Genomic DNA, 21519 nt, shown 5'->3' with positions numbered 1-21519 from the left:
GGTAGATTGCCGTTTTCATTCTGCTTGCCCCACCATAGAACAGGCCAGACAACTACCCTGGAGGCTGAAGCCCAGTGAGAGTTAACCGTGGCCAGAGAATGCAGTTCGGAATTTGTCTTGTGGCATTTAGACGGCCAGTCCTCCACTCTCTTCTTTAATAACCCTTTGTCCAGAGCGCTGGCCTCACAAACAGCTGCCCCGCTTTCTCTTCCCGCTGGCCCCGGCAGCACACGGCCATCGTTCTTTGCCTCCCTGTGGCCTCCTGAATTAGAGATTCCTGTGCCGCTTTTACAGCTTCAGGTGGAGTCGCTCCTAGGGCTTCCTAGGACTTGGGAGACTTGGCTCAGGAAGCCTCCATTTTTGACCTTGCAGAGATGACGGGCTTCATTTTTAGCCCTGGGGGACCTCTGCGGGTGGCTTATTTGTGCATAGTTGAACATATGAAGCTGCCTTCTACTGAATCAGACCCTCGGTCCATCAGAGTCAGTATTGTCTACTCAGACTGGCAGCGTCTCAAGCAGAGGTCTCCAGCGTCTCCAGGGTCTCAAGCGGAGGTTTTTCACACCTACTTGCCTGGACCCTTTTTAGTTGGAGATGCCGGGGATTGAACCTGGGACCTTCTGCTTACCAAGCAGATGCTCTACCACTGAGCCACCATCTCTCCATCTAAAATAAGGTAACTCTAGTTACGATAACTCCTTTTGTACATCGAGGATGCCAGGTTTATTGCACCCTGCTGCTGCAGTGTGCCCTGACCCGGATGGTCCAGGACAGCCCGATCTGCTCAGATCTCGGAAGTGAAGCAGGGTTGGCCCTAGTCAGTACTTGGATGGGAGACCAGCAGGGAATACCAGCTTTGTAATGGACATATGAAGCTGCCTTATACTGAATCCCCTATAATGCCTTATAGGGGAGGGATGGTGGCTCAGTGGTAGAGCATCTGCTTGGGAAGCAGAAGGTCCCAGGTTCAATCCCCAGCATCTCCAACTAAAAAAGGGTCCAGGCAAGTAGGTGTGAAAAACTTCAGCTGGAGACCCTGGAGAGCCGCTGCCAGTCTGAGTAGACAATACTGACTCTGATGGACCAAGGGTCTGATTCAGTAGAAGGCAGCTTCATATGTCCATATGAATCAGACTCTTGGTCCATCAGAGTCAGTATTGTCTACTGAGACTGGCAGCGGCTCTCCAGGGTCTCCAGCTGAGGGTTTTCACACCTATTTAGCCACAGTGTATGTGTGTATATAAAAATTTTTGCCACTGTGTGACACAGAGTGTTGGACTTGATGGGCCGTTGGCCTGATCCAACATGGCTTCTCTTATGTTCTTATTTGCCTGGACCCTTTTTTGGAGATGCAGAGGCCAACAACAGTAAACCACCTGTGAATGTCTCTTGCTTTGGAAGCCCTGCGACTGGACAGCATTTTCTAGCCACTGCAGGGATGGCTGGGATAGGCTCTTGGGAATGGAGAGCCTGGATTTGTAACGCTTTACATTTGTCAGGGTTCAGCCTCTGCTGAAGGAGAGATATTGGAGAGGGAGCAGTGGGGAGGGGAAGGGATACAGGAGGGTTTAACTCTAGCAGAAAGTACTGAAAAGCTGGAGTTTATGAATAGCTAAGGGGGTGGGGGTTCTTCTTCAGGTGGGAAGAATGTACACATTGTATGTACAGTGTATGTACACAGCGGCAAAATAAATCCCAGGTGCCATCAGGAGGTCCTGGTCCTACTGATGGACCTCCTGATGGCTCCTGGGGTTTTGTGGCCACTGTGTGACACAGAGTGTTGGACTGGATGGGCCACTGGCCTGATCCAACATGGCTTCTCTTATGTTCTTCTGTGACAAAGAGTGTTGGACTGGATGGGCCACTGGCCTGATCCAACCTGGCTTCTCTTATGTTCTTCTGTGACAAAGAGTGTTGGACTGGATGGGCCACTGGCTTGATCCAACATGGCTTCTCTTACGTTCTTCTGTGACAAAGAGTGTTGGACTGGATGGGCCACTGGCCTGATCCAACATGGCTTCTCTTATGTTCTTCTGTGACAAAGAGTGTTGGACTGGATGGGCCACTGGCTTGATCCAACATGGCTTCTCTTATGTTCTTCTGTGACAAAGAGTGTTGGACTGGATGGGCCACTGGCCTGATCCAACATGGCTTCTCTTATGTTCTTCTGTGACAAAGAGTGTTGGACTGGATGGGCCATTGGCCTGATCCAACATGGCTTCTCTTATGTTCTTCTGTGACACAGAGTATTGGACTGGATGGGCCATTGGCCTGCTCCAACATGGCTTCTCTTATGTTCTTCTGTGACAAAGTGTGTTGGACTGGATGGGCCACTGGCCTGATCCAACATGGCTTCTCTTATGTTCTTCTGTGACAAAGAGTGTTGGACTGGATGGGCCACTGGCCTGATCCAACATGGCTTCTCTTATGTTCTTCTGTGACAAAGAGTGTTGGACTGGATGGGCCACTGGCCTGATCCAACATGGCTTCTCTTATGTTCTTACAGAAGTCCCCTTACAAGGCAAAACTGCTAACCGCAGCCTCTCCCTTTCCTTCCCCATAGACCTGTCAAGTGTGCCTGATGCTGTTGCCCAACAAGTGCAGTTATGGGGCTCATCAAAGAATCCACGCTCACAAATCTCCTTACTGCTGCCCGGAGTGTGGCGCCATTTGTCGGTCAGCCTACTTCCAAACCCATGTCAAGGAGAACTGCCTGCATTACTCACGCAAAGTTGGCTACAGGTTTGTCCTTCAATTCACCTACTCTCCCCTTCCCCGGGCAAAAAAAAAAAGCATTCGAAGGAGCTGGAAGCACACCGAGAGGTTGTTGGAGGAGGGGGCTTCACACAACGGTCTTTGGAAGCAGTTCTTAGTATTTATCCATTTGAGGCATTTCATACTCTACATAATAGGCTAGAAAATGCAGGCTTAAAGCGACACGCAGAAATTCGTAACACCGCAATTGAAAGCGGGGATCCCCAACACTGTGCCAAAGAGCACCGCAGTGCTCACTGACACCTTTCCTGGCATGCACAAGAAAAGTAGGTGGGGTTTTTGCCCAGCGGGGCTTCTGATACGCAGCGTGCATGCAAGGAAACATTTTAAAAGGAGTTGTGTTAAACAGAACATCTGCCTTACGCATAACCTCGCTCCTAGACATTTTGTGGTTGGCTCCTCCTCTCACAGGTGCGATTTCCGGGGTTTTTTCCACCACCCTGTGGCAAAAGGTGCCCACAGCTGGAAAAGGTTGAGGTCTCCGGTCAAAAGGAGAAGCATTCAACATACAGGCCACATGTCCCAGACGCAAGCACGAGTAACAATATTAGCTGCAACGCAGGAACGATAACAGCACATCCACAACGCGGTAGCCAAAGAGGTAGAAGCAACTGTGCCCTCAAGCTCAGCTGCTGAATAAATTGATAGCCTTTACACAAATTAGCGGGAGCAGCAGGATAATTCGTACTGGTGTAGCGTTACTGCTTGTGTTGTTGTGTTTTTTGGGGGGGAGGGGGTTTCCCTCAAAGCCTAGATTTGCTGCTGCTTCCTCGTAGCGCAAGAGCCGCTAAAATGATTTTAGATGAGCATATTAAAAAGATACATATTCAGCCTGCGTTCCAGCGGAAGGGGAACACGGAGCATAATTATAGCCCCGGGCTCTTGCTTTCAAAGAGCGGCATGCCATGTGCTCTCACACACACACACAAAAAATCATGCACGATTTTTGTGGGAGCAGAGGTAAATGGGGAGAATTGTTACCGTCATCTGGCACAGATCACCTGGAGTAGTTGGGAGAACGGCAGAATATAAGATTAGACATACCTTGCCCGTAGGGGACTGGCTTGTAATTTCAGGTAGGTAGCCAGAGGCTTGGAGAGCCACCTGCGAATGTGAAGGCCTGGCTTTTTTTTTTAAATGAAAGTTTCAACCCAATATGCAGTAGCAGTGGAAAAGGCAAACGCTGACTTAGGGGTTATTAGGGAAGGAATTCAGCATAAAACAGTCTGTGTTGGAATGCACCTGTATAGATCTGTAGTGCGGTCTCAATGGGAAAACTGTGATCACTTCTGGCCACTGTATCTCAAAAAGGACACTGCAGAGATGGGAAAGGTACAGAGGAGGGCGACCCAGAGGATGAGAGGGTTGGAGCACCTTCCCGCGGAGGAAAGGCGGAAGAATCTGGAACGTTTCTGTTTTGAAGAGACAACTAAGGGAAAGACTTGACAGAGCAGGAGTGGCCAAACTGCAGCTCAGGAGCCACATGTGGCTCTTTCACACATATTGTGTGGCTCTCGAGGCCCCCACAACCCCGTGAGCCAGCTTGGAGAAGGCATTTGCCTCTTTAAATCACTTTGCCAAGCTAAGCCAACCAGCAGCTTGGAAAATGCATTTAAAGTTGCTTTCTTTCCACCTCTCATCTATTTGCTTTCCTTCCTTCCCTGCCTCCCTCCTTCCCTGCCTCCCTCCCTCCCTCCCTCCTTCCTTCCTTCCTTCCTTCCTTCCTTCCTTCCTTCCTTCCTTCCTTCCTTCCTTCCTTCCTTCCTTCCTTCCTTCCTTCCTTCCTTCCTTCCTTCCTTCCTTCCTTCCTTCCTTCCTTCCTTCCTTCCTTCCTTCCTTCCTTCTCTCCAACATCTTTATTCTATGTGGCTCTTACATTAAGCAAGTTTGGCTGGCCCTGTGATATAGGTTTATAAAATTATGCATAAAAATTATGCCATTATGCACGCTCACAGGCCTCCCTCTCTCTTTCCAGGTGCACTCACTGCGGGGTTGTCTTCATGTCACAAGCGATGCTGAAGGTGCACATTCACGAGAAGCACTGTGAAGTCTTCCACAAGTGTTCGTTCTGCCCGATGGCCTTCAAGTCCGCCGACAGCACCACCGCCCACATCACGAGCCAGCACCCTGCAGAACCTCACAAGACATCTCAGTAAGTCGGTCTCACACTGGGACACACCCTCTTAGCTCCGGACCTGCCCTCCGTTGCATGGCATAGTGTGCCTTCCTGCGTCCGACGAAGCTGGTGGGCAGTAGGTTCAGGACGGACAAAACGTAGTGCTGCTTTACATGGAGAGCGATTAAAAGGTAGCGTTCCCTGTCCAGGGGATGCCGTGATGGTCACAGGAATAAACAGCTTTTAAAGGGGATTAGGTAGATTCATGATAGATATATCTGTCAGGGGCTACTAGTCATGGTGACTGAGAGGAACCTCTGCATTAGAGAAGAAGTCCCCAACCCCCGGACCGTGGACCGGGATTGGTCCATAGCCTGTTAGTGACTGGGCCATGGCGCGAGGCAGAGGCGCTGCACTACCCCTTTTGTCCGCCTGGAATCTGGGACCGTGGCAGATGAAAGAGGCCGCGTGGCCTTGCTCCAAAGCACCACCTCTTTCATCCACCTGGGTCCCGGGCAGGCAGAAGGGGCAGCGCAGCAGCGACTTTCGCCTACCTCTCATTTAAAGACCTCCATGGGGGGCAAGGTGTGGGTAAAGGGGGCAGCCTAGGGCAGCAAAAGCCCCAGCACCCCCCCCCCACTGGTCCGTGGGAAAATGGTCTTCTGCAAAACCAATCCCTGGTGCCAAAAAGGTTGGGAGCCGCTGCATTAGAAGCGCTAATCCTCTGAATCCCAGAGCCAGGAGGCAACATCAGGGGAAAGCCTCGGCCTCTGCGCCCTGCTGTTGTATCTTGAGCTTTCAGATAGCAGGTCTTGTGGCAGAGAAATTATTTTTTTTCCATTTCCAGAAAACATCCTGAGAATGGGAATTGTTCTCTTTTGCTTCTCTCCGGCGACTTGACAGTTTGGGGGGGTGTTTTTTGATCCATCCTTCCAGGGTGATCTACAAATGTTCCTGCGAGACGGTCTTCAACAAGAAGCGGCTCCTGCAGGAGCATTTCCAGCAAAACGCCAACCGGCTGACGGTGGGAGTCTTCAAGTGTCCGCAGTGCCAGCTGGTGTATATGCAGAAACAGCAGCTGATGCAGCACGTCAAGGTGGGTGGCTGAAGAGGATCCGGCGCCTGCGCAGAACTCCCCCTCCCCCCTTGCCCTTGAACTCGGCACATGTCAGCCCTGCCCTGCCCTGCCCTGAATGGCCCAGACTAGCCCAGTTTGGTCAGAGGCTAAGCAGGGTCAGCCCTGGCTACTACTTGGATGGGAGACCGCCAAGGAATACCAGGGTCGTGATGCGGAGGCAGGCAGTGGCAAACCGCTTCTGCACATCTCTTGCTTTGGAAACCCTGTGGCTTGACAGCACTTTCCTCCACCACCACCACCACGTCAGAGCTGGCAAGGAGAGGAGAGGAGAGAACTGGGGGTGGGGGGAGGGGGTGAGCAGTGAAGTGGCCAAGTTTGCAGATGACACTAAATTGTTCAGGGTGGTGAGAACCAGAGAGGATTGTGAGGAACTCCAAAGAGATCTGTTGAGGCTGGGTGAGTGGGCGTCAACATGGCAGATGAGGTTCAATGTGGCCAAGTGCAAAGTAACGCACATTGGGGCCAAGAATCCCAGCTACAAATACAAGTTGATGGGGTGTGAACTGGCAGAGACTGACCAAGAGAGAGATCTTGGGGTCGTGGTAGATAACTCACTGAAAATGTCAAGACAGTGTGCATTTGCAATAAAAAAAAGGCCAATGCCATGCTGGGAATTATTAGGAAGGGAACTGAAAACAAATCAGCCAGTATCATAATGCCCCTGTATAAATAGATGGTGCGGTCTCATTTGGAGTACTGTGTGCAGTTCTGGTCGCCGCACCTCAAAAAGGATATTATAGCATTGGAGAAAGTCCAGAAAAGGGCAACTAGAATGATTAAAGGGCTGGAGCACTTTCCCTATGAAGAAAGGTTGAAACGCTCTTATGTTCTTAAATACTCCAAGTCATTGGCAGGTAAACACCCATGAACACATGAAGCTGCCTTGTACTGAATCAGACCTTTTTGGTCCATCGTTGCCCGTCTTGTCTACTCAGACTGGCAGCGGCTCTCCAGGGTCTCAAGCAGAGGTCTTTCCCATCACCTCCTGCCTGGTCCTTTCACCTGAGGACACCAGGGATTGAGTATGGGACCTTCTGCATGCCAAGCAGATGCGGCTCGTCTGGGCAGGTCATGTGATTCGTCTTCAGAGATATCTGGGCCGGGTCTCGAGAGCAGGAGAGGGCCAACAATGGCTTTTGGTATCCCCACTGCCAATTTTCTTTCACCTGCTAGCAATGTACATATTCACAATCGTAAAAAGCTGAAGCACAAGTTCAGAGATAGCATGCTGTACAGCCCCTACAAGACCGTATCTCTTCAGGATGCAACTAAGTGGTGGTATGTGCTGGTTCTTTTGTGCATCAAGAAGTCACTGCTTGTGGAAAATCAGTGCATCAGTGAGAAGGCCCAGCTAGAAGCTTCCCTCCTGATAGGCCAGCTTTCTTCAAGTAGGAAGCCTTTTACAGAGAAAACGTTCAAATATATCATTTACCTGCATTCAGAAGTGGTACTGTTCCAAGAGAACTGTACCACGTGCTTTTCTCCAAATGTCTGTGCTTTTTGTAAATGTTTGAGCTGCCTTTTCAAGGTTTGTTGTCAAAGATAGGATCTCAAGATGTATGACTTGACCTTTAAAAGGGATCTTTTCAGATGGGGAGGAGAAAAAAAACACGGGATGAGAAAGATGTTTGGCACTTCTTTTATTTTAAAAATCATAAGCTTGCAGTCCATATCACCAAATGCAATTGACATAATGCATTTTCCTTCACCAGCATGTAGAGTTCAACCCTGTTAGTCTCACCATGTTGGAGAACACTGCAAAGACTTCCCAAGTCTCCAGGTTCACCTGGGGGAGAGTCATAACTGGACACAAACTCAATAGCTACAACTATCTCTTTCACATCCAGGCAGTACAAATCAGACCTCCTGTTCCTCAGTCGATTTGGCTTTTATTCGAGGTGGAAGCGAAGGAGGCTTACGGCTTTGCCCAAGCGTCCCCTTTGCCTTCTTGTGTGCTGAACAGCTGTCTTTAATTAGATGCAGAACTTTGATGAAAGATTCTTGGATCTGAAACAGTCTTGACGAACTTGTGACAAATGACTTCCACACACGATGCAAAAAGCCTCAAGAGGGTGGTGTACATTCAAAAATAATAATAAATAGGAGGGGTGGCTTGAAGGGATTGTGCCCTGGTCTAGCTGGAGATGCCCCCAAAGATCGAACCCAAGACGACCTCTGTCAGTTGAGATCTTGTCTTTCCTGTCCTGTGGATTCTTTTCCATGTGAAGAAGAAGACAACCACAGATTTATACCCGCCCTTCACTCTGAATCTCAGAGCAGCTTACAATCTCCTTTATCTTCTTCCCCCACAACAGACACCCTGTGAGGTAGGTGGAGCTGAGAGAGCACGGACAGAAGCTGCCCTTTCAAGGACAACTCCTTTGAGAGCTATGGCTGACCCAAGGCCATTCCAGCAGCTGCAAGTGGAGGAGTGGGGAATCAAACCCAGTTCTCCCAGATAAGACCAAACTGGCTCTCAGTCACGTTGACTGACCCAAGTTCACATTCAGCCCTGGGTCAAGACAAGCACATCACACATGATAAAGTTACCGACCCTCGTTGCCAAGTCCGTTCCATTAGAGCTGTTCTCAAAGCGAATGCTTGAGTTTATAAAAGAGGTGAGGTTACTTGAAGCAGCAGATGCTGTACTACAGGGGTCCCCAACGCAGTGCCCGTGGGCACCATTGCGCCTGCAGGCACCTTTGCTGTTGCTCGCCGAGTGTTTTTAGAAAGTGGGTGGGACAGGGTTGCCCAGCAACACTTCTGATAGGCCACTGGATATTTGATTGGCTGTTTGGATGTAGTACATTAAGGGGAAGGTGGTGGTGGGTCACGAGCACCTTTTATAAATTTGACAACAACTACGAAAACAAACGGTACAACCAGCAGAGAGAGTTAAACAGAGCAGTCTCTTGAACACGCGCATAAAACTGCCTTATACCGAATCGGATTCTTAGACCACCAAAGTCAGCCTTGTCTGCACAGACAGACTACTCTGGAACAGCCTCCCAGAAGCCCTCAGGGCCCTGCAGGCAGTTCCGCAGGGCCTGCAAGACTGAACTATTTCGGATGGCATAGGACATCTAACGGGAGAGGGCTGCCACCACTTCTGGATCTATCGCACTTTAGTACTAACTGCCTAGGATCTGTACGCGTTGAGAAAGGAAATATTATGTGCCTGAAGTAACACCATTGCAATTTACCTGATTGTTTTATTGTTTTAATATTGCTTATTTTTTATTGTGTATTTTATGTTGTTCGCCGCCTTGAGTCTGCATAGAATAGGCAGGATATAAATATAATGTAAATAAATAGACTGGCAGTGGCTCTCTGGCAGAGGTTTTTCCCATCACCTGCTTCTGAGCCTTTCAACTGGAGGTGCCGGGGATTGAACTTGGGACCTTGTGCGTGCAAAGCAGAGGCTCTACCACTGAGTCATGGCCACCTCTTGGGTTTGCTATCAACCTTCCTCCCAAGTATGATTTGGATCAGGTGCTGCAAGTTTTCTAGGCAAGTCCTAAGAGGCTTTTGTAGATTCTTGAACAACATCTGCTGCATTGTTGATAAGACACAGCTCTTAGGGCAGGACATCCAAACTGTGCCCTGAATGGACACTAATGTGATATTATTCAAAATAATTGATACTTTGTTTCTTCCTAATGGGTTTGCAATCTGAAGCTTGGCTCTGATATCACTAGAGGAGTGTGCCGTTGGTTGGGCAGTAGTTCCATAGGATCCGGGCCTTGGTGTATCTGTGCAGTAGTGGATTATCTTGTTGTGGAATTGCTGCTGTTTAAATATACAGCTTTCTTACTATGCTGTCTTCAAGGGCAGCTGCTTTGCACCTTTAAGTGACGTCTGATTCCTCGTTCTTTTTGTTCCTCTTCAATCGGTCATTGTTGTGTAGTGATTAAGCATGTGGACTCTTATCTGGGAGAACTGGGTTTGATTCCCTACTTCTCCACTTGCAGCTGCTGGAATAGTCTTGGGTCAGTCATAGCTTTCGCAGAGCTCTTCTTGAAAGGGCAGCTTCTATGAGAGCTCTCTCAGCCCCACCTACTTTACTGGGTGTCTGTTGTGGGGAGAGGAAGGGAAAAGAGATTATCGACTGGTCTGAGACTCTGTCCTTGAAGGGGCAGCTTCTGGGAGAGCTCTCTCAGCCCAACCTGCCTCACAGGGTGTCTGCTGCGGGGGAGGAAAGTGAAGGAGATCGTAGGCCGCTCTGAGATTCAGGTAGAAGGGCGGAATATAAATCCAATATCATCATCTCCTTTTTTGTTTCCACCTTAAAAGGTAAGCAGTTGCCACATACAAGTAGCACAAACGCCTCACGCCTGTTACTCATAATCTGGAAAAGGGCCTATAAACCCTGATAAGGCCCAGTATGAAGATTAAATAGCGCAGGGGAAATCACATCAACAAGCTAGCAACAGACAAGTCAATACAAATTTTATGAAATTGTGGAAATGGCTGTTGGGGAGACACTGATCAATGCCGTTTACTCAAGATCCAGCCAATACATAATCTCATCATAGTAGACTCTCTGTCCATCCATCCGTCAGCCTGTGTCCCAAAATCTCCCAGGGAACTACGTCTTTGACTGCTTCCAGAAAACAGGTCCCAACTCACAGCCATGATAGTCTACTTAGGGTACATATTTTTGGACTGCATGAAGTGTTGATTGTCTTTATTGTAAGCAATGCAACTGCAGTTGGGCTTGTGCTGACTACTTTTGCAGACCCAACGCTCAACACTGTTTCTTTGGGATTATAGTCTTTCCTCCTACATGCACCAAGACTGTCCTCTGAGTGGAACACTTCAAATATTTATGGGGGTGGGGAGAGAATGTACCATTTTACGAGGGTGTGTATCTCATGAAAGGGGGATGATGTTTTCCCCTTCGGCCAAGAGCTGGCAGTATTTGGAAAGGTGGTGCATCAAGGAGAGATGACTAGGAACCAGCCCATGTGCTTCCTTTTGTGTTTATTTCTATCCTGTTTCCCCCACCCCTACCCTCCCACTCACTTGGGGCTCAGAGTGGCTTAGAGGAATGTTCTCCCCTGCTTTGTTTTTTCACCACAGTCCTGTGAGGTAGGCCAGGCTGAGAGTTTGTGAGAGGCCCAAGGGTCGGTCAGCGAGCTTCCATGGTAGTGGTTGGGGTTTGAACCCAGATCTCCCAGGATCTTAATCCCACACTCTATCCACTGCACCTCGCTAGTTTTCATACTGTCTCACTAGCAATGCTCCCTTTAAGCTGTGGAGTCTTGTGAGCAAAAAATTCTACTTTGTAAGATACCGGCATTAATGTTGTGAGTGAGCAGTTTGGCTACTGCATAAATTAGTTTGCTCTGGGGACATCCTTCCTGAGCTAAGACAAAAATGTGTGAGCCAGAGGCTAAAAAACTGTGAGCTAACTCTAGTTCACACTAATTTAGCTTAGAGGGAACACTGCCCAGCATGCTGACCTTTCATTTTCAGGGAGTATTTCTTAACAGAGGAACATGTGGTGGTCTCTTCTTTTGCAGTCAGGTGGTATGGTTCAAAGAGGAATGCACCCCATTCTTTTTTCTAACACGTTTGCAGTGATTCAGAGTACTCTCGTCCGGGTGATGTCCACGTTGTCCACCCTTCACCATTTCCCAAGTTGGGTGAGCCGTTTGAAAGAGCCGTCGTTTTTTCCCCAATAAGCCGAGTATGCAGACACATTTTTAACAGTTTATCACTCTGTTCTTTCTCTGTGTGACCCTTTCCCATTCTGTTTGTTTGCCAGAGTGTCCACGGAGTCCCTGAAAACCCCGAGGACCCAGCCAGTTTCCGCCAGAAGTCAGAGACGGCAGCGAGCAGCAACGCCCTCTCGACATCGAAGGAGCTGTCGGTCGTCAACGGTACTCCCCAGGCGCCTTTGCCTGCGAAAGACACGAGCCCAGAATCAAAGCCCAAGGCGAAGCCCTGCAGCTGGACTTGCCGGGAGTGCGCCCAGTGGCTCCCGGACCGAGAAACCTACGTGTCTCATATGAAGAAGAGCCACGGAAAGGTGAGGGAAACATTGGCATGACGTTTGATTCTTCTTCCCACAAACACAGCAAAAATACCGTAGCTGTACGACAGGCGCCCATAAAGACATGAGAGAGTCTGGGAGGTTGGTTCCTTTGCTGCATTGCATACCTTTGAGACAGCATGTCAAGTATATCCTGCAGAAAGGCTGCGATAGCATTGAAGCGATCTCAGCGTCCGTCTTGCAGATAGGGGAATGAGGCTGAGAAACTCATCGGTGTCCTTGACACAAGCGAGTTTACGGCCAAACTCTCAAGCAAGCGAATTTGTGGTCAGGAGTCGTTTGCTATGATGTGAAGGGGAATCTTAAGATCACACAGAAAAGCTCTCTTGTCCGTCCATCAACCCAAGAAGCTCATTTGGTGGGTTCCTGAGACAGGGCCTTTTCAGTGGCAGCCCCACAGTCATGGCAGCTTCCCCGGAGAGGTGCACCTGGCCGCCTCATTTTCAATCTTCAGGAGGCATTCCTGATTGGAGATTTTAAATTGTGGTCTTTAGCTGTTTCTATAATCATTGTTTTATTTATATTATATGCTATTTTCCTGACCTGGATGGCCCAGGCTAGGCCGATCTTGCCAGATCTCAGAAGCTAAATAGGGTTGGCCTTGGTTAGTACTTGAATGGGAGGCCACCAGAGATACCCGGCTCACTGGGCAGAGGCAGGCAATGGCAAACCACCTGTGTTCTTCTCGTACCTTGAAAGCCCTCCAGGGGGCGCCATAAGCTAGTTGCACCTTGACGACTTTAAAAAAAAAAGTTGCTTTGAGTTTTGCAAGGTGGGAAGGTAGCCAATGATTGTTTTTAATCAACAAATCAAAGAACATGTCCCGTGTGCATCTCCACAGCAGAAGGGAAAGTGGGGGTCTGCAGATTCTCAGCAAACGTATATCTGAGAGCCACACAGACTTCTGGCCAAGACTCTCAGGCCCGTCTACCGTGAGTCCGCAGGCAGCCACTCCTCAAGCAGGGTCGTGCGGCACACAGATTGCAAGTGCCCCTTTGTCCATCGTGCGCAAAGCAGCTTTGTGCCATAATTCAAAGAACGGCCTTGCAAACACAAGTCCAGTTCTTCTGCCCCGACCCAAAACACACGTTCCTGCTCTGCTCTTGTGGTTTTCGCTAACCCCTTCTGTTCTCTCATTAGAACATCAAGAGATATCCCTGTCGTCAGTGCGAGAAGTCATTCAACGCCTCCAATAGTCTGCGGAGACACACGCGAAATGATCACGACACAGCAAAGAAAGTTTATACCTGCCCGTGAGTATTGGGGGGAGGGAGTCTTTTCCCACAATGGACCTGTCTTCCAGGTTCAAAAGGGCTTTGCGACGAACGTATCTGCTGCTGCCTGTTTTGGAACATCACATAGAGTCTTAGGCTACAATGCTGGCCAAGTTTTCCCCATTAGACGTGATGTGTCTTAGCAATAATGCAAGCAGCAGCCGATATGTGAGAGGGTCATGCAGACCTTGTTAGACTGCTGGTGTAGTGGTCTGGTGTGGACCCTCACTAGCTGGCCCTAGGTATAGAAAGAAGACTGCAGATTTATACCCCGCCCTTCTCTCTGAATTAGAGACTCAGAGCGGCTGATAATCCTATATCTTCTCTCCCCACAACAAACACCCTGTGAGGTGGGTGGGACTGAGAGAGCTCTCCCAGAAGCTGCCCTTTCAAGGACAGCTCTGAGAGAGCTATGGCTGACCCAAGGCCATTCCAGCAGCTGCAAGTGGAAGAGTGGGGAATCAAACCCGGTTCTCCCAGATAAGAATCCACACACTTAACCACTACACCAAACTGGCTCTCCTTGATTCCGTGAGCCTGTGGTTCTGCGTGTTCTGTGGCTCCCGCCGACACTTTTTCCAGTGCCCGCTAAGTGTTTTTAGGAAGTGGATGAGGTCAGGTAGGGCTTTTGTTCAGCAAGGTTTCTGATTGACCATTGAAGATCTGATTGGCTGAGTAGAGTTTTTTAAATGTTGCTTTGGCAGCAGCTGCCACCTCCGCACCACGATCCACAACGTGGCACTGAGGTTAAGCTGTGGCAGCCATTTTGTGGCTGTTTCCTTCTCCTGCGGGAGCCATTTTGTGGCAGCCATTTTACTGCTGCCCCCGCTGTGCCGTATCAGAATTCCAGAGGCTCAAAAAGGTTGGGGACCCCCTCCCCAAGCAGATGTCTCAGATGGCTTCAAGCTGGCCACTGAAAAGGCCCTTGTTCAAGGTGGCTTTTATTGCCTCATCAGGGCAACAGAATGAGTTAGTCTCGGATGTTTGAAATCTTCCCTTTTGCCGGCTCCTGAATTCCTGCTTCGTTTGAACAAAGGTGGTTCCCAGCAAGACACAGGCAAAAGAGATCCTCATCTTGTCCAGCGTTCCCTTCATGTAAATCTCTTTGTTTGTCCTCTAGAAGGGAAGCTTGGCTAAAATTAGTCTGCTCTTGCAATTTCACTAACCATTCTCCTCCTCACCGCCTTGCTGGTAAAGTTCTGGTGGTCAATCCGGTGGTCCAAGGTCACCCTTTGCGGGAAAGGGCAGAATAGAAATGAACTGAAATAAAATAACAACTGATAATAGAAAGCTGGATTTTGAGCCTCTTTGGATAGAGCGTGTGCCTTTAGCTCCTGGCAGCGATCCGTGCCCAGACTTTTGTGGGGAGGTGGCTGGGATGTCCCTGCCGGTTGCCTGAAGACCACCCCAAGAACCAGGTGCACCCTGGGAAGCCATCCTGCTGTGCACATGAGCTCATCTGTGAGCAGATGTCATAGCTGGAGGTTTCTCCAAAAAGGAGCATTGGAACCTACACTCAAACATATGCAGCTAGGGCAGAGCTACACTCAGGGGTGGCCAAACTTGCTTAATGTAAGAGCCACATAGAATAAACGTTGAATGTTTGAGAACAGCAAGACATGGGCGTAGGGCAGGGTGTCGAACTCATTTGTTATGAGGGCCGGATCTGACATAAATGAGACTTTGAGGGGCCGGGCCAGGCCATGTGTGTCCCTATTTAAGATTAGGTAGCAGAGATAACACAGACAAACACAAATATATATATTTTTAAAAACTTAAAACATGCTTAAAACGTTAGCACTCATGGGTCTTAAGGATGCTTTCTTTGTATTTCCCCCATGGGGTCCAGGCAACTGGGCAAAGGAAGCTCTGGCTCTTTCCTTCCTCCCCCCAGGGGACTAGGAGGGGGGAGCCTCAGCCAGTGGAGAAAATTGAGGTTTTGCTCTGTAGCTCCTGAGCAATTGCGCGAGCCTTGCAAAGCAAGCTGTTATGCAGAAGGAAGCAGATGGCAGCCGGTTGCTCGAGGGCCTGATAGGAGCCCTCTGGGGGCCTGATTCGGCCCCCAAGCTGCATGTTTGACACCCCTGGCGTAAGGTGTTTGAGAGCCGGAAGGGAGGAAGGCAAATAAATTTGGGGGGAGGGAGAGGTGGAAAGGAAGCAACTAACTTTAGATGCATTTTCCAAGCTGACTGATGGGGCAGTGGGGGCTTTGTGAGCCACACAAAATGTGTGAAAGAGCCACATGTGGCTCCAGAGCTGCAGTTAGGCCACCCATGGTTATGCATTAAGCTTGCAAACGTGTTTCCAAATACTCATTTGCTGGTTTTTAATAATTGAGGGTGGGGGGCGATCTGGATAGTCCAGGCAAGCCGGATCTTGGAAAGTTAATCAGGGTTGACTGTGGCAAGTACTTGGATGGGAGACCTCCAGGGAATACCAGCAGTCGGGAGGGCAAGGGCAGGCTTCCTCTGTGCATATCCTCCCAGCCCCCAGTAGGGGTCAGTCACCAGAGGTTGCCATCCAGAGGTCAACTTCCAGGTGTCACCAGAGGTTGACTTCCAGGTGCATGCATACGCACAAAAGGAAGGGAGGGAGGAAGAAAGGTTGGTTGGTTAATGGAGGGGGGGGGGACATGTATAGAAGGGAGTCAGTAGGCGGGAAGCATGGGCATTTGGAATAAGCAGCAGTTCTTTCTCTTACAGACAAAAGCTTGTGTGAAGGAATACGCATAGTATTCAGCAGATTTCCATAAACAAGCCAGAGCACTTAAGAAACGGAACAGGGTCCTATCTCAAGAATCCATATTAAATACTTCTAAGTTGTAGTTCTTGTCTCAGATCTCGGAAGCTAAGCAGGGTGAGCCCTGGTTGGTATTCGGATGGGAGACCTCCAAGGAAGCCCAGGGTTGTGACGTGGAGGCAAGCAATGGCCAACCACCTCTGTTTGTCTCTTGCCTTGAACACCCCACGAAGAGTTGCCATAAGTCAGCCTCAGCTTGACGGCACTTTTCACACACACACACCCCTTCTTATTTCTCTGCAGAGCTTATCAGCTCTTTGGAGAGTTTTTCTAGAATTGGCACTTTGGAATTTGTCACCGTTTTTGCATTTTTAAAAATCTTAATCCAAGGATGGGATTGAGTTGGGGGGCAGGGAATGAAGAGCCTGCCCGCTTTTAGAGCCATCCCATCAACAGACATCTGCCTCTTCCCAGAAGGATATGGCAAATGACAGAGTCCCTCCCGTGAGGATTTTGTGGCCTGGAGCCTGACGCGTTAGATGTAACTAGACTCCATACAATGCTATTCCTGGTCAGGACAGATTGCATACAGTTTGCATTTCTACCATTCTGTGTTTTCAGCCAATGGCTCTTCAATGTTTAAGACTCCAAGAACATTGAAGTGGGCACTGAGGGTTGAGGAGCGTTAGAAAGCCCTTCTCTACCAAGTTATTGGCGTCGAAACCTCGGATTTGATTGGGCTTAGACTGGAGTAAATTCCACATAAGCTTGAGCCGAGGGCCTCCATCTTCTACGCACAGGGATTCTAAGCCTTCTTTTTGTGGCAACTTGCCAGCATTTAGTCATTTTATTTATATATATATATATATTTAAAGCTGCCTTTCCACTCAGTCCTGAGTCCATAAAGCAACTAATTTTAAAACATTTAAGCCAGGGGTGTCAAACGTGAGTCTGAGCATTGACCATGAGATTTCTGAACAACACCTGAATAGCATACTCAAGATTGCTACACCATGGATATTATCTCCAGATTTTGATGCAGTAATTCAGAGCAAGATGATGATGATGATGATGATGATATTGGATTTATATCCTGCCCTATATTCTGAATCTCAGAGTCTCAGAGCGGTCACAATCTCCTTTACCTTCCCCCCCACACACACACACACAACAGACACCCTGTGAGGTGGGTGGGGCTGAGAGAGCTCTTGCAGAAGCTGCCCTTTCGAGGACAATTCTGCGAGAGCTATGGCTAACCCAAGGCCATTCCAGCAGCTGCAAGTGGAGGAGTGGGGAATCAAACCCAGTTTTCCCAGATAAGAGTCCATGCACGTAACCACTACACCACACAAAGGTGTCCATTATCAGAAACTGTTAAAGAACAAAATATTGCAAAAGTGCTAATCTTTTAGGCATATTATATTTTACGTTTTTAAAACTTTGTGTTTTTCTGTGTCCTTTCAAAAGTTGATATCTCTGCTCCCTGGCATTCCATTTTATGACGCACACGGCCTGGCCCAGCAAGGTCTCATCTATGTCAGATCCGGCCCTCATGACAAATGAGTTTGACACCTCTGAAAACAATAACAAATAGTTTAAATTATAAAATGTTATTGAAAACGTGAACACAGAGCACTAAAAGGAAAAGAAAGGTCCCCTGTGCAAGTACCAGTCGTTTCCGACTCTGGAGTGACGTTGCTTTCACAACGTTTTCACGGCAGACTTTTTACGGGGTGGTTTGCCATTGCCTTCCCCAGTCTTTTACACTTTCCCCCCAGCAAGCTGGGTACTTCTTTTCCTGACCTCGGAAGGATGGAAGGCTGAGTCAACCTTGGGCCGGTTACCTGAATCCAGCTTCCGCTGGAATCGAACTCAGGTCGTGAGCAGAGAGTTCAGATCCACAGTACTGCAGTACTGCTGCTTTACCACTCTGCGCCACGGGGCCGCACTAAAAGGAGGGCACTAAAAGGAAGGCCAATAATGTTGGGTATGCCAGATGAAACCAGAAAAGGACTTCCCCTGCTGGCGGAAGATACCAGTAGAGGGAGTCAGACTAATCTCCCTGGGGGGAAGGAGTTTTTGGAACAGAACTAATAAATAATATAAAAGAGTGTTTACTGTATGCGATCAAAGACCACAATTGAACAGATAACAAGTCAAAACAGAAACAAAGCACACTTACCCGGGAGGGGAGGCACGTTGATCGCATAGGAGGTTTTCCCAGGGTGAGGATAGTGTGCAAGCCCTGCAACTTCCCCAACGCAAGGAAGACTCACTTGCATCGTTTGTGGTATGAATTCTATACCACCAGTGTGCACCAGCAGTTTCACAGTTTGCATAAGCCGAAAGCAGTTGTCCTTGCCCCAGCTGGCTTGGACCAAAAACGTTCCCAGCGGAGGGAGAGAAGAAGCGAAGGGGAGGAGCAAGACTGAACATGAACGATCTTAACCCTTGTCCTGCTTTTATTTTTCAGGTACTGCACAGATGAAGTTCAGTCGTTTCCTCAGCTGTCTGCGCTAGAGAACCACATCAGCCTCATGCACGGCATCAAAACCCCAGACCATTCCCAGATTGCCAAAGCCAAAGCTCCAGCGGAAGTCTTGACAAAAGTAATCTGCTGTGCTTTTTTGTCAATCGCAGGTTCCCCTCTCGTGTAGCTGCCCGGCCCACCTGGTGGCCTTCCCCTTTTGCTTGTAGCCTGTGGAATCCCCTCGAATTCTGGCCTGTGCCATTTCGGAGAGCCGGTTTGGTGTATTGGTTAAGTGTGCGGACTCTTACCTGGGAGAACCGGGTTTGATTCCCCACTCCTCCACTTGCACCTGCTGAGATGGCCGTGGGTCAGCCATAGCTCTGGCAGAGGTTGTCCTTGAAAGGGCAGCTGCTGTGAGAGCCCTCTCCAGCCCCACCCACCTCACCAGGGTGTTCGTTGTGGGGGAGGAAGGTAAAGGAGATTGTGAGCCGCTCTGAGACTCTTCGGAGTGGAGGGCGGGATATAAATCCAATATCTTCTTCTTCGGCAATTGCTTTGCCCATTTCTGCATTTCTTTTTTCACAGCAAGCCATGACCTGTGCGTATTGTGAAGCCAAACATTGCGAGAGCGGTTTGTTTAAAAAAACCCCACAAAACTGGTGCGAGCACTCACACACAAAATCATTGGAATAAATTGTGTAAATTAGATGTGTTTTTTGCATTTGCGTTCTCCAGTGCAGGAGAACGCAAATGCAAAACAGTGCAAGCGTTTTTGGGAAGTAGGCGGGGCCAGAAGGAAGATAAGAAGAAGATACTGGATTTATATCCCACCCTTCCATCTGAATCTCAAGAGTCTTGTTAAGAGTGGCTCACAGTCTCCTTCACACCTTCCACCCCCACAACAGAGACCCTGTGAGGTAGGTGGGGCTGAGTATCTTCTGCCCTTTTAAGGACAGCTCTGCGAGACCGATGGCTGACCCAAGGCCTTTCCAGGGAAGAGTCCGCACACTTAACTGCTTTTGCCTGGCAAGGCATCTGATTTGACTATTGGGGATTTGATCGGCTTTGCAGATTTTTTTGAAAATGTTGCGTGGGCAGCAGCTACCACCACAGCACACAGGTCTCTGCTGTGTCACTGAACTTTAGCTGCGGCAATCATTTTGTGGCTGGCTTCGCCTCCTGTGGCCACCATTTTGTTGCTGCACCCACCATGCCATGAATTCATTGAGAGCCAGTTTGGTGTAGTGGTTGAGTGCGCGGACTCTTATCTGGGAGAACCAGGTTTGATTCCCCACTCCTCCACTTGCACCTGCTGGAATGGCCTTGGGTCAGTCAAAGCTCTCTCAGCCTCACCTACCTCAGGGTGTCTGTTGTGGGGGAGGAAGGCAAAGAAGATTGTAAGCCGCTCTGAGATTCAGAATGAAGAGTGGGGTATAAATCAGTATCATCATCTTGCTCAAAATGTGCCTGCAGGCTGGAAAAGGTTGGGGACCCCTGGTGGAGCATATTAATTAATCTTGGCAAAAACCAGTAGCAGAGGTAATAATATATGTAGTACATACACAGGGTAGACCAGTTGCAAGCTTATTCAACTTCAAATGTTAAAATTCTCATTCATTTAGAAGAAGACGGCTGTAGATTTAAACCCTGCCCTTCTCTCTGAATCAGACTCAGAGCAGCTTACAATCTGCTATACCTTCTCTCCCTACAACAGACACCCTGTGAGGTGGGTGGGGCTGAGAGGGCTCTCACAGCAGCTGCCCTTTCAAGGACAACTCCTGTGATAGCTATGGCTGACCCAAGGCCATTCCAGCAGCTGCAAGTGGAGGAGTGGGGAATCAAACCTGGTTCTCCCAGATAAGAGTTCACGCACTTAACCACTACACCAAAGGGCTGCTTTATTAAAGATTGACATCCCTGGGGCTTACAGGGAACTGGACCAAGCCTTTGGAGACGGATGCAATAACGCTCTGCTTTCTTGTTTGTTTGATAGACAAAAACTCCAAAGAGGGTATCCGCAGACGGTTCGGAGCAGACAGAAACAGCCGCGTCAGGATCTGAAGATCCACCAGCGAAAAAACTGCGAGCACACTGGAAGTGCGCCAAATGTGAGTTTTCAACAGCCTCCGAGACTGAATTCCAGGGGCACATCCCTCGGCACAAGACGGACAGCTCCACTTTCCAGTGCCTGCTCTGCGGTTTGTGCTACACATCCCACATCTCTCTGAATAGGCACCTCTTCATCGTTCATAAAGTCAAAGATCCGGAAGAGGAGGAGGAGGAGGAAGAGGAGGAGGAGGGAGAGGGCCAGGAGCAGCGAGAAGAAGAAGCAGGGGGCGAAAAAGAGGGAGCGGTCACGGAGGCAAATGGGAACGGACTAGTGGAGCCTAACGGGGAGCTGAATGTCGGGGAAGAGGCATCAGGTGGTTCCAAGGAGAAAGACTCGGGGGACGATTCGGCATCACGGGACACGGAGAAGCCTGCCTCTCAGAACAAACATTCAAAGTCCTCAAACGTTTAAGACAAGATTTGTGTGCGCGTGTGTGTGTCTCCCTGAGGTTTCGAGGGAGGGGGCGGGAGGGGGTCGGGCGGGATTCACACTTCTTAAATATGCTATTCCTTTCTTGGAGGGGGGGGGTGTCTTCATTCCGTTCAACTCTGATTAGTAAGGGAACCCCCCCAAAAAAGTCATTGCCACCATCTCTGTAGCACTGAAGATGTGAGGAGGGGAGCGGGTGGGGAGGATCCCCAGACTGAACCGTGTCTGAACCTGCAGGGTAACATAACGAAACAAAAATTCTAATTTTGTTGTTTTGTTTCTTTGGTCCTCCTCTCCCCCCCACCTTCGAGATCAGAACAAAAAAGGAGCTCTTTCCCTTTAATCATGTGCCACTCAAGGCCCCTTTCAGCAGTTCCGCTTCACTTCCCCACCACCACCACCACCCTCCT

The 21519-nt window shown here is 49.1% G+C and overlaps 1 protein-coding gene across 1 annotated transcript in view; it reads left to right on the top strand.

Annotated features, from left to right (window-relative positions):
* The window catches only part of LOC132587491 (zinc finger protein 592-like), a 54849-nt gene extending 33738 nt beyond the window's left edge, over positions 1–21111 (top strand). Inside the window, exons 3-9 of the mRNA XM_060259740.1 lie at positions 2564–2742; positions 4751–4927; positions 5828–5987; positions 11800–12063; positions 13228–13340; positions 18574–18709; positions 20564–21111. Of these exons, the coding sequence (XP_060115723.1) occupies positions 2564–2742; positions 4751–4927; positions 5828–5987; positions 11800–12063; positions 13228–13340; positions 18574–18709; positions 20564–21091 (1557 nt within the window). The 3' untranslated portion in view covers positions 21092–21111. The remainder of the gene's footprint in view (positions 1–2563; positions 2743–4750; positions 4928–5827; positions 5988–11799; positions 12064–13227; positions 13341–18573; positions 18710–20563) is intronic.
* Positions 21112–21519: the final 408 nt, after the last annotated feature.

Source organism: Heteronotia binoei, chromosome 19, assembly GCF_032191835.1.
Source record: "Heteronotia binoei isolate CCM8104 ecotype False Entrance Well chromosome 19, APGP_CSIRO_Hbin_v1, whole genome shotgun sequence".
Taxonomy (NCBI): domain Eukaryota; kingdom Metazoa; phylum Chordata; class Lepidosauria; order Squamata; family Gekkonidae; genus Heteronotia; species Heteronotia binoei.
Note: the sequence above shows the minus strand (reverse complement) of the source record. Positions and strands in the feature narration are given on the sequence as shown.